This window comes from Bombus pascuorum, chromosome 2, assembly GCF_905332965.1.
Source record: "Bombus pascuorum chromosome 2, iyBomPasc1.1, whole genome shotgun sequence".
NCBI lineage: Eukaryota > Metazoa > Arthropoda > Insecta > Hymenoptera > Apidae > Bombus > Bombus pascuorum.
This window is the reverse complement of record NC_083489.1, coordinates 7,903,430-7,920,915: the sequence shown is the minus strand read 5'-3', so window position 1 is coordinate 7,920,915 and position 17,486 is coordinate 7,903,430. Positions and strand designations below refer to the sequence as shown.

At 43.5% G+C, this 17,486-nt stretch overlaps 1 protein-coding gene across 3 annotated transcripts in view; it reads left to right on the top strand.

The window, feature by feature from the left end:
• The window catches only part of LOC132904550 (Krueppel-like factor 6), a 268,819-nt gene extending 251,681 nt beyond the window's left edge, over window positions 1-17,138 (top strand). For all 3 annotated transcript variants that reach the window (XM_060955164.1, XM_060955162.1, XM_060955163.1), the window contains one exon: window positions 11,701-17,138. In XM_060955164.1, the coding sequence (XP_060811147.1) occupies window positions 11,701-11,876 (176 nt within the window). In that variant the 3' untranslated portion in view covers window positions 11,877-17,138. The remainder of the gene's footprint in view (window positions 1-11,700) is intronic.
• Window positions 17,139-17,486: the final 348 nt, after the last annotated feature.

Below are 17,486 nucleotides of genomic sequence, written 5' to 3'. Positions count from 1 at the left end.
GAATCGATCCGATTAGACGATTTAACAGTCAAAGCCATCGTCCAGGGTCCTGTTAATTCCCTTCTAACGAGCCGATAAGATGTTAACTCTAAACAGCGGAGCCAAGTTGATGAGATCGACCGCGGCGTTATGGTCTTGCTGTGAAGCACAGGTTTTCTCTAACTCCGATTTCGTCGTTCACGATATATATCGCGGAATGGAAACGTTGCATTTTTGTTTTCGACGTTTTGTTTCATTCAGTTGGCGAAATGGAATAGGCACACACCGATTGCATCGATGTCGAGATGGATTTGTCGAGACGTTTAACGGGACACGATTGTTCGAACGAAAAGTATTGCCAGGAGAGCGTTAAACATTTTCGAGGAAACAGGATTTGTTCCTTGTTTATCCACTTTGCCCGTCAATATCGCGTTTCAGTGATTTCTCCGTTTTTACGCTGGCAAAGCCTTTCTATGCGATTTCCTCGTGGGAATCGAGGAACTATCGATCCGATGGTCCAACCAGTCTCCCAGCAACTATACGCCCGAAGAAGAAGACGAAGATGGGAAAGAAGAAGGGAAAAAGAGAGAGATTTCCAATTACAGAGACTTTCTGTTCCGGAATTCCATTCCAAACACCATTGTTCTCGCGTCTCGAGCTGTGGACAGGACTTTGATCCCTCTACGGAGTCCAATCGTTTCGTTGGAAACTTTTCGCAATCGTTCCCTTAGTGCTCGTTGATGGAATGTCAATATATTTGGAAAATTAAGGAACGACAGATTCGTTATCCCGTGGATTTGTCCGGCATTGATCGAACGTCCTCACGTCGAGTTCATGGGAAAAGAAAAATCAGAGAGAAGGGAAACTCTATACGTTCCAATCACTTCGATCGTGTCACTGAATTTTTAATAAACTTCGATAAAGGTCTTGACGAAAATATTTTCACGTTATCATCCCGTTTTCGCGAATTATTTCCAAGATGAGTCGTATTATGATAACGTCATTCGTGTCTCATCGATCTCTGCTGATCGGTTTCGCGGAACCAATAACCAGTTTCGATCGTCCCGTTTTTAATTACAACTTCGTGCAACAACACGATGATCGAGTACATGGTTTTCCTCGATCGTCGGATATCGGTCAAAGTAACGTACTGATTGTCGTTCGAGCGAATAATATTACGTAGCGAGAGGCAACAGCCGCAAATAGGTCAGCCAAGGCGCGATAATTTACGCCTTAGAAATAGGATGGCGTTCGAACGCGCTTAAATCAAACGAAGGATGAGGAAAATAATAAAAGGCTGTAGAGGCTGTGACCGATACACACAGGCCCTGGGAAATTATTTATCGCTACGTGGCTGCTCGCGATGCGTTCTAGCCATTCGGAAGAGGCCGTTCTGCACATTACTGGAGCGTTTCCTCTTTGCATTCACCGCGAGGGATGTATTGAAACCTTTCAAATTTCGCGTCGAGTCGGCGGCTATTGTTCCCATGCGAAAAATAAGGAAAGCACGGCCCGATAATTTATCGACCTAGCGAGGGGACCAGAACGCGTTATTCTCTTCGAAAACAAACAACGCGAGGAGTTATTGCGTTATCGGGCCTGGGATTTGGAAATCAACTTCTCTAGTCGTTTCCAAGCTCGCTCTTGAACACCGCGGTTGTTCGTTTCTGGCTCTCGTTTGAAAGGATTCTGACTACGAAATTTAATCGACTTGAACGCCGCGTGTGCTCCTCTGTGTCGAATCAAACGTAAATTCCAGGTGAAAAGGACGCAAGGTTTTAAATTGCTTTATAATCGTTTATTTTGCCATTTTTGCTTTCCCCAAATTCTTGTTATAATATGAAATATCCGACACGCAGAATGACCAAACTAGAATGATAGGTTTTTGTATGTTTATTATTCCGTCTGATTAAATTATTCTGAAATTATTATCTGCATTAAACTAATTAAACAAAATAAAATATGGTGAGCGTACTTAAAATGTTTTAGTTCTCTAATATAAGACAAGACTGATGTTTCTCTGCAATCAAATCGATCGACTTTAATCCAATAATTTCTAGCCGTGAGCCTCCCAAAGCAACATTACATCAGTCAAGGTGCTCGAAAGTTTTCTTTCTGCAATATAAATGGCCACTCGGGGAAACGAGAAATCCCGCGGTCGGCTTCTGAATAAATCTTCGTTCCCTACTTGAGTATAATCCAAAATTTCTCCACACGTCGATATGAGAGGGGAGGTCCCGCATTATTATCAGGAATTTCAGGCCACGACACATTGCAGTAATACGATTCGTAAATAATAGCGGGAGAAACCGAACTCGGACCGCTGGGTTCCCACCCTTTTAGCGTATTTCTGCCTTTAGGCGAATGTATCCGCGGGATTGAAAGCGTCTACTCTTACGCTTTAACCTCAAACACGAAGCCTCTCGCGTATTTTCCTCGATACACGTCGATTGATCGTGGCGTGGGTCGATCTTTCCACCTTTGCTTGCTTCGTTCGTTGTTTGAACGATAGAGTGCGATAGAATTATTTGAATCAAAAAGATATTTGAGTGCAGCTAAATAATTTGCCTTGTAATTCATCAAATTCGATTACGAACAATTTTTAGATGATCTTCAATTGAAAATAGATTGCATACTTAAAGACTAGTGGCATCCATAATATACAACAAGTTTGATTATTTTGCTCAATGTTCAAGCTTGAATTTTAAGATGTTGAAGATCAGTTGATTCAAATAACTCTACTTATTATATTTCAGACGATATAAGAGTCAATAGGAACTTTTGAGAGACGATTTTGCAGAAGAGAGATTCCTCGGTAGGACTAGGTGATTTGTACAAACTAATTAGCAGCTTGCCGAATCTCGAGTCTTCGGTGTTAAGTGCGATTTAACCCGGACCTAACCCCGAAGCCTGTGTATTTTACCCTGGGCGATTCTGATCAGTTCAGACTAGACACAACTCTATAGCTCCTCCTTTAAGTGTTCAACACTAAGCTGTCTAACTTGCTCACCGCGTCAAAGCGGCTGGAAACTCTTAAACCTGAAGCTTTTGCCGTGCATCAATTCCCAAATGATACTCTGATTAATTCACTGCTCGATTATTCGCATTCCCACGCGCGTACCTGCAACCGGAGCAATCGGTGAATACTTAAAATTCTTATCAACGGCTGCTGCATTATTCCCTAAATAATCTTCCCGACCCTTGTATTATTTACGGGAAAGTTCGTTCGGTTACGGATTATACCTTACTCACCTCCACTCATAAGTATTAGAATATTTTTAGAAAATGAAGTGAGTCTCAAATAGAAGTTATTATTGAAACCTTTGAGAATTATTATCACGTTTAAAATCTTAGGCGAAGAAGCTTAACTTTATGATAAGATTAAATTCTTGCATGAATGCAAAATGCTGATCGATTATCGCTTCCTTGGTAATTTGGACCAATTATCACATCTTGCGTAAAATCAGAATATGTTCTGATACTATATAATGAACGAGGGCGTACATGTATGCATGTAACCCTCTCTTGCTTTGTCTTGCGTGAATACGCGTGTGCACATGCATACACACACGTGAGACACGGGTGATCTCCGTGTACGTACATATCGATTCGTACCTCGGGCACTGTTCGAAATACGTTCGAAACACGCAGCGAAGTTAGAAGCCGCCGTCGTCCCTCGTCCGCCACTGCCGATCCCCGGTACCCTGGCACCGCAAACAATTGGAAACGTCGTCAAAGTTCTCGCTACAGTTGACAGCGAAACCGCAGTTCACAACACGAGGAACGTGCTATCTCTAACCGTAGTCGATACCGCTGGGACGGAAACAGGCAGCCAAGAACCCGGGTGTACTCGTACACACCGCCGCACACTACCGAGAAAACCACGCGCCCTGTCATCGATCTTCAACGATCGACCGTTTCAACTTTCCGTTACAACTTACTCCGAGACGCTAAGAAGTTTTACGCGTGTGACGTTTCGCACCGAATCTCTTACGCGACACTATGGTTAATTAGAGGGAGTACTTCCATCTTTGAAATGACTAAATTTAGTGTTACAGGGTGGGAAATAGTAGCTGGAAGTAGTAGATTGCATATAGTTTTTAGTTTGTGTTTTGGGAATTCCGAATTTTTGGTGCGCTCCATTGTGGAATTATTGCCAGTAGAATAGTCCGGTTATAGCGACGCAGGTTGTTCTGATAAAAGGATACAATTTTTTTTGCAAAATATTTCTTTCCAAAGAGAGGGTGGTTGGTTATATGTAGATAGAAAGAATGTTTGTTTTTGAAGTAATTTCACAAAATTCGACGCGATAAGACTTCTGCTTTTAGTTGCTATCTACGAAATACAAGTAGAATATTCCGTATATGATCAGACACGCTGTATTTACAGGAGATCAAATCCTTCTTAAGTATGTTACAACCTGCGACTTTTCTTGTTATTTCTGACGTAAATCCTGTCCATGAAATGTCGCGAACACTTTGCTTTACACAAAATTATAAAATTATTTCTCGAAACATAAACAACGCGAAGTCCATAATTAGAAAGTCTAAGGATGCTGAGTGAGTAAAAGTTCCGCGTGAAAGTTCTTCATGGAAGTACTTTTTTCTTTCCCTCGAAACACGTGATTTTATCCCCATTCTTCTTTGGGATCCTGCTTTATATCCGCCGAAACGTTTCCGTTTCCGAAGTAAATGCCGCGACCTTCCGAAACAAACACCTCATACGGTTCTCTTTCGAGGCGTACGATATTTCTTTACGGGAAATCCCGTTTCATTTTTCATTTCTATCGTGCTTCATCCTATTTTAGTATACGACCGCGCGCCGCACTGCCGCCGTCCTGGCGCAAAATTTGTCCCTCGAAAAAGCAACGACTTGCCAACCCGATTCCCTAGCAAAATTTTCCTGAACCGCCCCTGTCTAGGGGTGGGGTTTGACAACGTCGTTTCTCAAGTGGAACGGCGGGAAAAAATATAAAACATCGTACCCGGGAACCCTTCGTATCGTGCGAACGTAAATTCGGCACTACCGCGAACAATCTATCAAACAACCTTACAAGACAGTCTCTTGCAATTCCAGTTAAACGTATTCTAGAACGTGACGAGTTTTATTAATCCTTACGGAAAGAACGTTGGATATGTCGTTCCGTTATTCGTTAAATATTCTTCGATATTCGTGGATCAGTGGAAGAATTTATTACAGTTCGAAGGGTCTTCGAACTTTGATTAAAATACCGATAGAAAATTGTATCGTCCGGTTGTAAAATTGTCACACGATCGTAACGGTAGGAATAGCGTCCTTTAAAACCAGCTAAATGCGAAAAAATAAAAAAGAGTTGTACAGCGTCCGCTACAATGGCTCTCGTAGAACAATGTAGAATCTTCTTTTGTGGTTTGCGAAGTTTCGCCCTTTGTTACGCGGACTGGAAATTTTTCGCGCGGTTCGTAATATTTTGCTCGAATTCTTCTTTTCTATTTCCTCTTTTCTTCTCTCTCTCTCTTTTTTTTTTTTTTGTTTCACAATTCACCTTTTCTCCCTTAAACGATCAACCGGCTTTACTTTATCGAATTTTTGTCGCGGACAATCTTGAAAGAAGTTAAATTTAACGAGACAGTCCTCAGGGTCGAGTAATTTTCACGATCCTTTCTTCGTATTAATACAACGCTGCAACGGCGGGGGGTTAAACGTTCGCAGCTGTAGAAAATCATGTCTCGCTTTGTGGGACGCGCAATTCTTCGCAGGAAGAAAGCTGTTACCGCTTTACAGTCTACGATATTTCTACGAAAGAAAATGAAGAAAATCCGGCTCTCCGCCGTTCCGACTTCCGCGCAAGTGGAACGGATCAAGATTTTTTCGAACGCCGATCCTCGATTTTTGCTTCGTTGGAAATTGAAGTGCTCCGCTTCGCGAAGGAAATTAAATTTTTTTCTCAATTTTTTATTGTATTTAGCCCGGAGTATTATGTCTGTTTGGTTATGGAGCTTTAATAAAAAAAAAAAAAGAAAAAAAGAAAAGAAATAGTAGACTTTTAATGGAGGAGACATACAGATCGGGGTTAATTAAATTTTCATTTCCGCCGACACGTAATTTTAGAAAATATTCGCTCGCAAAATTTTCATCGTAATTTGACATTTTCCATCGACACGAGTGACGAAAGAAATATCGTATCTTTCCCCGGAAAGTGTAACGTAAAACCGTTTCGCGAAAGCTTGCGATACTAACGTTCAACGAAATTTTACTTTGCGACGTGCGTTTACTGACTAGCAGCGATTTACTGGCAATCAAATCGTGAAGGAAAACTTCGCAGATATTTCCATGTTATAAATTTCATGCATCGTCGAGAATCATTCAAATTTTCACGATCGAAATTCGCAATTCACATTTGAAGCTCGTGAAGAATTTCAAGAAAAATACAGGACACGGTCAAAGCAGTAACTATAAATATTTATTTAAATATAAATAAATATAAACAAATATCTTTCGGTATTCTCCAGCCATCTCTCAACTTCCTGTACATGAAAGAATTTCAATGCTGTCAGGAAAAATTCTCTCCGCGAGGAAGAACATGCATAAAGTTATTCCCAGATTCCTGATCGATCTTCCCCGTCAGGATATCGCCGCTGGTTCGTCTGAATATCCTATGCTGGACAACCAGAATCTCTAGCACGTCGAAACTGTAAAAAATTTTACTTCCATCGACCTGGCGGATTCTCGTCTCTCGGAATCTCTCGATGGTGCACGCGCGCACACTAGAAACGAGAAAGAAAAAGAATCTTCCACGTCCACCGATCTGTCATGCGGATCCACGAAACGTCCTTCGGTATTAGGCGCGTTTCTCTCGTCGAAACGTTTCTCGCGCGGAACGTGTTCGGATGTAAAGGACAGAGGACAGGAAAGAAATAGAAAGAAAGGTAGTAGAAGAGAGACAGGACTAGGGATGGAATCCTTGGTCATAAATTCCGGTTGTCCTATCCCTGGGCGACATGACGGAAGGTAGCCTATACATCGTCGCCGACGACGGACTTAATAAAATGCAAAGACGACGAACACACATTGCCAGGGACGGTCTGACATATCGACGCAATACCGACCCACTCAGACCTCTCGAGGAACGTCAGATGGAGGGAAGGACATAGAAAAATCGTTTCTACACCGAACGGGACGAACGTCATCGAGGACTACGTGAAACCAGCCACTTCTAGCTTTCCCTACCGCCGCGACTGTCCTCGCATCCCTCTTTCTCTATCATGTTCTATTTGTACTGGGTCTGGTTTGTATGGAATATACGCGGAATTTATGGTCGATGTGTATAAAACGCAGTTAGGACGGTGAACGAGAATTCGTTATAATGGTAAGTGCGTTGGGAGGTTTCGTTCTCCATGGGTCACATGGATTTTATAAAAATCGCTCGAGGAATATCGAATGAGCGTTATTCGAAGCATCAGTATTTCGAAACGCCTGCGAAACCATCGAAGCGTTTTGACTTATTGTTAATAAAACCTTAATCCTATTTTTCCCCAACATTCGAGGGTTCGGGTAACGGACGACTATGCGACCAAGGGAAACACTACCCTCGGTACCATCGAACAATAACAACACCCCTTCTTCGGAGAGCAGGAAGAAATTACCCAATCTCCCGAACTGTGCACGCACATCAACAAAGGAGATAAACAGACGACTGATACTCGTACGGAACAAAGCTGGTGGTGTGGGATACGGGGTTGCGCGGGGCTGACGTATCGCGTCGTTTAGCAACGTTCGTTACGGGCTCGAAACGAGCGCAGAACAGGGGCGGGACGACGAGAGGGTAGAACAGGTTAACACTTTAAGCCGTCCTGTTTAATATGGCTTTATTACGTAGGTGGTAACGAACCGCCGGGAGGCCATTATGCGGCGATAAAATGCGCAATGCACGATGCACCTACACATCGTTCCGCCCCGTCCACCTGGCGCGCGTCTCCGCCGCGGCCGTGACACGCACACTCACACGCGTCCAAGTTGACTGACCCGCACACGCTTCTGTTCGACGCATAATACACGCGCGCGTGTCTCTCGCGGGCGACACACACTGACTGCGGTCGTTCGCCACGTTACGCAGTCACCATGGTTACTCGAAATTCAATTTGCCTTTTCGATGGGGCCTATGCACGCACGCGACACGTCGCACGTTGATTTTTTTCCTGCTTTTTCTCCCTTCCTTTTTTCGCCTTCTCTCTCTATTTGTTTTTCGTTCTTCCTCTGCTTTTTCTTTCTCTCTCCTTTTTTTTTTGGTTCGTTTAATTGCACGTGTAATGGCCCCGTTGATTTTTTCTGTAATTCTGTTCGCGGCCGGGGATTTTAGGTTGTAGGGGGGGAAGTGTGCGATTCCACGGTAGAACGAAGCAAAGGTGAAATGGAAGGTACATTATTGATCGAGAGGGACTAATGTCCTGATAATGAGAGGGCATAGAGATAGGGGATCGGTGTACAGAGATAAAGTTAGAGGATGTAGATACGGCCAGAGGGTTATAATGATGAGAGGGTAATGGGATTATGATTGTTTGACGTTTCGTTGTTTTACAGAAAAAAAAGAAAGAAGAAAGGGGATGTTTAAAAGTGCACACTTAAAAATTGCTATTTCACCATCATGAGTATTCGAATACGTAAATTTACAGAATGTCTCAACATAATTCTTCGAAATGGTGCGCATTATTCATATAAAACACGAGAATCCATTTTTCGATGGCTTTGCTCCACTGTTCTATTTACTCTACTTCGAAACGCAGCTGCATATTGCAGTTGCATCGAAGAAAGAGCTGTAGTACAGATATAAATGCTCTTGCACGAAGCATTGAACCTCTAGCTCTATCGATACTCCCTATGCACATTCGGAAAAGATCTATAGCACATTCCAGTTTCATTAAAATTTTTCTGAGTCATTCTGTATTTACATGTTATTTCGAGTATACAAAATTAATTCTATTCCGCGCAAAATAAAATCAAATCAAACAACTAACCTGAATTTAAATCAGGAATGCCGCTTTCATCGATACATCCCAAACCAATAGCAAACTCGACACAAGTCACGTCGCCGTTCCTAGAACGGAAGCGCGAGACTCAAGTTCTGCCTTTCTTCACGCAATTCTATGGTACCTTATGCAGTCACCAATTTTTCCTTCCGCCACTCAAGCGCAGGGAATGTATTCGCAGCAGCCTCGTGAATATATTGCTCTGCCACCTCCGAACAGTTTATCCTTACCGTTCACGACATTCTTGCCACCAGACTTGGCTACGACAATTTCTAGTCGTGCACGGGAAGATGACGCTCATCCTCCATCTCACGGATGTCCGCGCGAGGGTAGTTCAACCGAACGCGCGCGGAAGGATACTCAAGGACGTGAGCGTCGTTTTTTCTGTAGAAAGTCGCGGCTATCTCTGACAAAGCAACCAGCCAGCGTGACCCGAGGTGTGAGAGAATCGGATTTGGTTATGCGTCGCCACGTTTGCGCTGGATTTGTCGTCGTTGCTTCCCACGATGGGGTGGAACTCGTGGAAAAAGCGAATCTCGTCGCGGAAAAATTTCAAGGGGAGGAATTGGATGCTGTGTAAATTTTTCCAACCTGCGTGCATCGATGTTGAGTAAACGTCAGTCGTAACTCTGTCTTGTCTTCCGGCGCACGGCATGGAGTAGAACTTTCTCCTCGCCAATTCGTTAGCAGGAATTGATCCTCCGGTGGAAGGAGAGAGGAATATTAAGGAAATCGTAACGAATGGCTTCACGGATGTCTTCGGTGTGTGCGAGCGATAGCTCGATACGACGAGGATTGCGTGCGTTTAAAGCCGCTCGGTCGGAGCGTGTTGCTGGAATTGAATGAAGTAGGGTGCCCGCGTTGGTGCGTCGTTAGGTAGGTCCCTGGGTTTGTAAAGTGGTTGCACGTTCGTGGAGAACGTTGAAAGGGAGAAAGTTTTGCTTCTTGCTGCGGTGAGAGGATTCGCAGAGAGGATTAGTGAAACGTTACAACCTTTTTCTCTACTATGTTCGAGTCTAGCTTGCCTTGCGTACAGAAAGAAGGTTGATGAATTTATTCCAGGAAAACATTATTATCGCGAAAAAAATCGCGATCAAAGATTACGTTAAATTTCGTTCGCGAATTTCTTTGAACGATTAGTGGTATGATACGACGCGAGGGAGAACAATATTACGGTGACGCGAATTTTTTTAAGATCACGCGTCCGCGGTACGACCACGATATTACCGCGTCTAAATTACACGCGAAGCGTTCGCAGTCGCGCGCAAACAAGCACGCGACAATAAAAACAGCACATCACGCGAATGTCGACTGCGTTAAAAGCTTCTTCTCTCTCCTGCTCCTTTTCTCGTGACTCTCCCTGTCAGTCCCTCTTTTTTTTTTTTTTTTTTAATTCATTAAGTTTAGGGTCGCACGATGTAGATGTCAAAACGTTTTACTTCGCGGTTTTATACGCGCGTTTATATCGCCTTTTCCACGCGGTCGCCATTACGCGCTCCCCCTTTATTTTCGTTTTTATGAAGGAATAGCGTATATACTTCGTCTTGATTAGAGACGCGACAAACATTGAACGAGGAGAACCACCTTCCGTCAAAGACAAAAACTTGCTTCGATTCTGCTACTTTTCTGAAAAGCCACGATGAAGCGTCTTTGAAACTTTAACGACAATCATCGAAGCCCCCAGAGTTGCTTCAATCTTCCTAGCTGCCTTTCAAACTGCTAGCGCCTTGCTAAATCCACCAAGACAAAGTCTTTCCAAGTTTTTCAACCTTTAATAGCGGGCTTTAAGGTCTTTCAGAGTTCTTCCAGTCTTTCCACTATGCTCTCCCCATTTTCTACGATATTTTATTTAACAAAAATCCCCTAATCTCAAATCGAGACAATTCTCTCTTTACATGCAACGATCAAATACTTACCCGTATCAGTATCAATTGGTATTTATCTTCTTTCCGATATTTTGCTTCTTATTTTTTAATTTTCACTCTCTCCTCCTTTTACAAGACACAAAATCCTAACAGTTTGTTAAACACAACGACAAAGCGCCACAGGTGGTGCGTCCGCATTTCCTGTCCTGTAATGCGGTCTCATCAACGTCAGCCTCTTTCTATATTACCAAATAGATTATTTACGTGTTAATAATGTGCCAGCCGTTCCATGATCATCCCTTGTCGCGGCACACGTGCTACCAGAGGATCCATTCCTCCTTCAGTAGCCCGCCACTTTATTGTCGATCCACCAGCCGGCAGCGTTTTATACGCGGAATTTTATATACCGTCCTCGGTTTTAGTAATTTTAAGGGACGCGCGTGGCCGGGACAATAAAACCCCTTTCGTCGTGCGCACGTCTATTGTGTCGTAGAATATCGGAAGGTTATGGAGGTTAGTACATATGTGAAGCTTATTAAAATTTTCACGATCAGGATAAGTTGCGTGTTACTAGTTTTAGTATGGCAATTATGTTTCCGATTTCCATGTCTGGAATAATTTAGTCCCTCTAATCTAAACGTAAGTCATCTAACTTTCGATTCTTGAAGCGTAGATCGCTCGTTTTTCCTAAATTTTATGAAGGGTTTAATCCTTAGTGTCTTCTAGAAATAAGAATTTATTCCCAAATTTGCTTGTATGCGAGATAACCTGTAATAGTTCCTAAAATGAAGAAATTTCTTCAAAGTGAGGTAAATCATCGCAACTAATATATCGATTCTATTTCGTTCCAGGAGAGAAGCCGTACAAGTGCAGCTGGGAGGGTTGCGAGTGGCGATTCGCGCGTTCCGACGAGCTGACGCGCCACTATCGCAAGCACACTGGCGCGAAACCGTTCAAGTGTCGGCATTGCGACCGATGCTTCTCTCGCAGCGATCATCTAGCCCTCCATATGAAGAGACACGTGTAATCGATCGTCATCGAGAACGGTCCTCAACGCGCGGAACAGTCCAGGACCGGTAGACGAAGCTCCTTCCTTCCCGAGGATTCCCGAGGCCGTCGAGCAACACAGCCTCCACGTGATTGCGTTTCTTCCACAGATACCTGACGATCCACATCGAACTCGATCACCGACGATCGACCGCTACGATGGCCCTGAATTTGGTCACGATTTTCGTCGGAGTAATACGATCGCAAGATATTCTGCGGGCTTTGATACTGTCTATAAGAGGGAATCGATGATGAGCGAGACGATCGGTGAAGGACAGCCACTTCTGGTGGCGATTGTCCATTAGAACGGACAACAATCGATCGACGAACGATAAACGATCGGCTTTGAAACCGTGTCGTTGAGATTATAGATTCAAGACACTTCGTAGGTTGATGATTGCAATTGGAAATCGCAATCGGAAAAACAGGTAGACGCGCGTTCCTCTGTTCTTCGAGGCAGTTCGTTTAGACTAAAAGGCGAGGAGTAGAGACAGGAAGAAGGTCTGATGATATTTACTACGCGAGAAACGCTGGCACTAGAGACAGCAGGTGGGTCGACAACGATCAGATGCGGATTAGACTGGTATTGTTGATGCGATTAGACGGAGCCACCGGGGCGAGCAGCTGGAAGACAACGCGCAACGAGTCTCGTCCCGGGAAGTTAATCACTGCCAATTCATTAAATTGTAAGATCGGCGCGTGTACCGTCGGAGATATAGCCTACGCGAATGGCTGCTTCGGAGTCAGAGGAAGTTAATCGAACGAGCGAAATTGTCCGGCGACAGTGGTGTAAAGCTCGCGTGTGAACCCTTGTAAGCCGTCTGCCTTCCGTAAAACGGTCGAATTCCAGAAACCGAAACTTTAACTGACGCAAAAAAGAAGAAAAGAGAAAGAAGAAAAGATAATTAAGATAAAATAAAATAGCAAAAGAAAAATGATAAAAGAAACCTGATAAAATGATGAAACGTAGCGCACACAGTTTGAGAAACACCGATCTGGCGATGTTTCAAAGGCGTCGCGTTTAGATTCGAACGAAAGTCAAGGAAACCCGGTTCGCGAGGACAATAATACGCTGTCTGTCGGTGCCAAAACGTTATTTCCTTTCTCTTTCATTTACCCTCTTCTTTCTTACACGTATACACAGAGAAAACCATATATATTACACGTATACACGCGTACTATGCTTCTCCCTCTCATATCCCAATGAATGGGGGCCACGGGAAAAGCAGTTGGTGGGTGGGAAACGTGCACGACGCTTTTGAGCTTCGATCCTTCGACGGGTGGCAATAATCGAAATTGTATTCGCGACCCGGTGGAACGCGGAACCGTGTCACACGGAGGTGTGTTGTAAGGGGGCGGCGGATGAGGGCACGAAGCGAGAGGACGAACCGTAATTGAATACGTGATTTCGGCCAGTTTCGACGGAGGCAAAGTTTACCCGTGCCGCGCGCTAATCCCAAATTTACAGTGCGAATTATATCGCGAGGCGCCTCCATTCGACCGATGATCCGGTCCGCCGCCCTTTCGTCCTTTTACCATAGCCTCGTTTCCACCGGGAGCTTGTGCGAATGATACCGATATATACGATAGACGAGAAAAAAATAAAAAGAAAAAAAAACACTAGAATGATCCTATTCAACGACAGATTCGACCGTTTTACTCATCGAGAATATTCACGAGTGATTTTTAAGGAAGAAAGAATCGCGTACAACCCTCGAACACCGGTTCGAGGGTACTTTTTTCCTTAAAAAAAAATTCGACCGAACGGGGCTTCTTTCGTAGTAGCGCGCGTCCTATGGTTTTTAACGAAAATAAATGGAGAAAAAAAAAGTATATACGGAATCTGACTTTGTACTTTTGTACGATTGCTTTCTAGGTAACGTTTTCTTGTTTTGTTTCACGCGTAACCGCGCGACGTATGGACGGGGGTGGCGACGCGTCCCGGCGCGGCGGGCAAGATTCTTGTCGGAGGCTCAACAGAAATAAATGATATATATATATTTTTTAATATTCTCGTCTTACTCACCGAAACAATATATTGTTATACATAAGGGATTATACAAAGTATAAACGGGCAACATTCCGCACAAAGCTCTAGAACCGTTTCCACGCGTCAGACTCACCCGCCGAGCACGCCACCCCCTCTCGTACGCACGCAAAACCCGGATGGCAGACGGCGCTCGCAGTTCACCTCGACTATGCGTGTCCCGGGAACGCTATGAACTTCCGGTCGATATGCATCGTTGTCTCGCTAATCATCGATTTCCGTGCGGACAAACGGGATCGAAATCACGTAGGGAAATGACAGTAGAGGGGAATATAAATGGAAACTCAAAAAGGAGGAACGAGAGAAAAGAGGGTAAAGAGAAACTAGAGAAACGTAATGCAAATGAAAGAAAAGAAAAACGTTGACGAGGGGTAACGCAAATTAGTTACTTGAAATAAAAATGTGAATTGTATCCGTGGACTGAACGAACGAAGGATCGCAGATCGCTCATCGAACGAATGGTGAACAAAATAGAGTAGTAAAAGCGATTAAGAAAGAAATTAAAAAAGAAAATAGAGTAATAACATAAAACGATTAAATATGAATGGAGTAAGAGAAGCAGAACGTGAGGGCAAGGAGTTCACCGCTTAAGAAGACTAATCTTACCTGAAAGCGCGGAACGGCGCAAAGAGCGGCCGAGCTGGCGAACGAAACGAAGATTTAAAGGGAAAGAATAAAAAAAAAAGAAACTAAATTTTAAATGTTCAGTGGCCAAATAAATTAACTGATAACGCACGTAGAACGTAACGATACCGTACCTACCAAGTAAGCCTGACTGATATGAGAGCGTCGACGCGGTTCGCGCGCGTGTGGCTGCGTGTGTATGTGTGCGCGTTATTCGATGTCTGTGGCACCTGTGTATTTCTTCTTTTCTCTATAATATTTTTTTCCTTCTTTCTTTGCGTCAATTTGCGTGAGTGTGTCAAGAAGGTGTGTACGCTTGAGTGACTACATTTCTTTTTCCCCGCGAGAATGTGTTCCAAAAACGATTTCGGGGGTTATAGAAAGGGATAAGGTGTAATGAGGATTTTCAAAGAAAACGAACATGCATAGGGAAAGAGAGTGAGAGAGAGCGAGAGAAAGACGCAAACGAATCCAACACAGGGAGAAAGCATAAAAAAAGTAAAGAGAAGAAAAGGTAAAGCATGTGTGTGAGAGAGAAAGTGTGAGAAAAAGAGTGTGAGAGCAGAACACTAAGTTTGTATATTGTGCAATTTTTGTCAGTGTTTCATTATTTGTTACCATGTTCACGGATAATTATAAATAAAGTAAATATATATATGCAGCATTTACAAGGACTTAGGATAAACGAAGATAAACGAGAAGCCAGATGTCTTTTTGATAGCCATATACTGCGAGGTATCGCGCGGCGCCCCGATACAGAGGACGCCCCGACCGCTCTTTTTTCTCGATACACATTTTTTCTTTTTCCTTTGTCTCTGATAGGGCGAGAGTGGCGAGAACGACGATACGAAAAACGGTGCTCGTCGCTCGGTCACGACGCTCCTCTCGTTACATACACGAATCCGTCGTCCGGATCGTTCGCAACCCCCCAACGATCAAACGAGCCCGCGTTTCGCTCGATCCTCTCGCTCCTCGAGATCGGAAAATCTCGGAACGACTCGTACCATCTTCTCTCTTCGCGGGCTCTCCGGTTCGTGTATCTAGCGCGACTGAGAAGCTTTCTCGACCTGCGACCGACGGCGACTTTAACCACGAGGAGTAGAGGAAAAAGATGGGGTAGGAGACGGAACGATCGAGTCGTAATGATCGGACCTCGCGATCGTGACGAGCGTTTCGCGCGTTTCCATCCCGGCGACCAACGAAACACTGTAGATATAAATACACGTACATTAATATAATACGTAACGAAGGATCGCACGTGAATAAAAAGGTCCGCGTTTGTTTCAAACTCGAGCAATGCGAAGCAAGCGTGTAATGGATGAAAAGGGTCGATATACAGGAGATTAGGAAAGACAGATGATACAGGTGTAATTAAAAGAGAGATACGATAAGTCGAGCGAGTGAAGATAAGGCGAGAGAAAGCGGGCACCTTAAGAAAACTAATAAATGGTAGTTAGAAGTTTAGATAGATGGATAGCTAGAACGTTAGATAGACACCTTAGATAGGCAGATAAATAGTTCGACGAAGAGAGGAAAGGCGGAACGAAAAAGAAAGAATGAAAGATCGGGGTGAATTGGGGACGGGTGGGAGGGGGGATTTAAAAGAGTTATTATATATAAATGAATAAAAAAGTCTATAAATATAGATAGGTGGATATACATAGATAGAGATGTAAGTACCTAAGAGAAACTCTAAGGAATCTTTTAGAAGATGCTGTATCGTTGTACGAGGTACAATAGATGGACATAAGTGTTTTATGATACTTGCGTACAATAAGGTCGAGACGAAGCGTGAGGAATATAGTGTATAAGAAAATGGTGAAACGGTGAAGAAAAAAGAAATATTCCAACGAGCATGGACACGAAGAGCGTACATGAATACCGAGCAGTTCACGAAAAGAAAGAAGAATAGGGAAGAAAGGGGAAGAAAGGCAGACAGATGCGGCACGATTCGTAATTGTCTTAATTGTGGTCTGAAATATTTTCAGTCGTGTTGTATAGTAACTCTGTGAATTGCAGGATTTTACGTGAAAGCGAGGAAGACCGTGAGTGACAGAGAGCCGGCGTGAATGGATGAGTGTCGGGGGAGAAAGCGTTCGAATGAAAATGGAAGGTAGAAAAGAGAAACGACGTGAGAAACAGACGCGACTGAAGGACGTAAGGGATAAAAAAGGAACAGCACGAACAAAATGGGATAAGATCTATTTTAGGAAGAAACAGGCGAGGACTCTTCGTTTAAATTCAATTCGACGCGTTCGATTTTTACCGTTCGTGTCGACGAATAGGTATCGTAAAAGAGGAGAAGAGAAAGAACGGGAGGAATACGATGAAAAATAGGGCATGTGTAAAATTCAATACACTAAGAAACGAACTGATTAAAGAACTAACGTTATTTTTAGGAAATTACAGCTTTAGAAAAGATTTAAGTAAATAGCGAGGGGGAAGGTGGTTAGGCTAAGTGCTAAGGGTAATTTGGTTTCGCGTGTTGAAGCTTTTCTGTGTGAGTATAGAAGTGAAAGAGTGGGAGAGAGAGCGAAAGAAAAAGAGATAGAGAAGGGGAAGCTCGGGGGGGGGGCAAAAATTGCGAGAAAGAAGAAGAGAAAGTGTTGAAAGAAGAAAGATGAAATGAAACTAAGCAGAGAAATGTGGGAGGGATCGAGGCATGCTTATGAGAGGGTGGGGAAGAGAGATACCTATATTTTAAAAAAAGTGACCTTTGGCATTTAAAGACTTGTAAAAATCGTGCAACGAGTTAATTGAAACAAAGAACAATATCAAAGAAAACAAAGAAAAATATCACAGGGGACGCAGCGTATTAAAGGGGCGTCCGTCCTTCTCCGCGTCTCTAATTTCATCTTACACGAATATGCACGCATACATTAAAATATCACACACGTACGAACTAATACGAACGTAAGC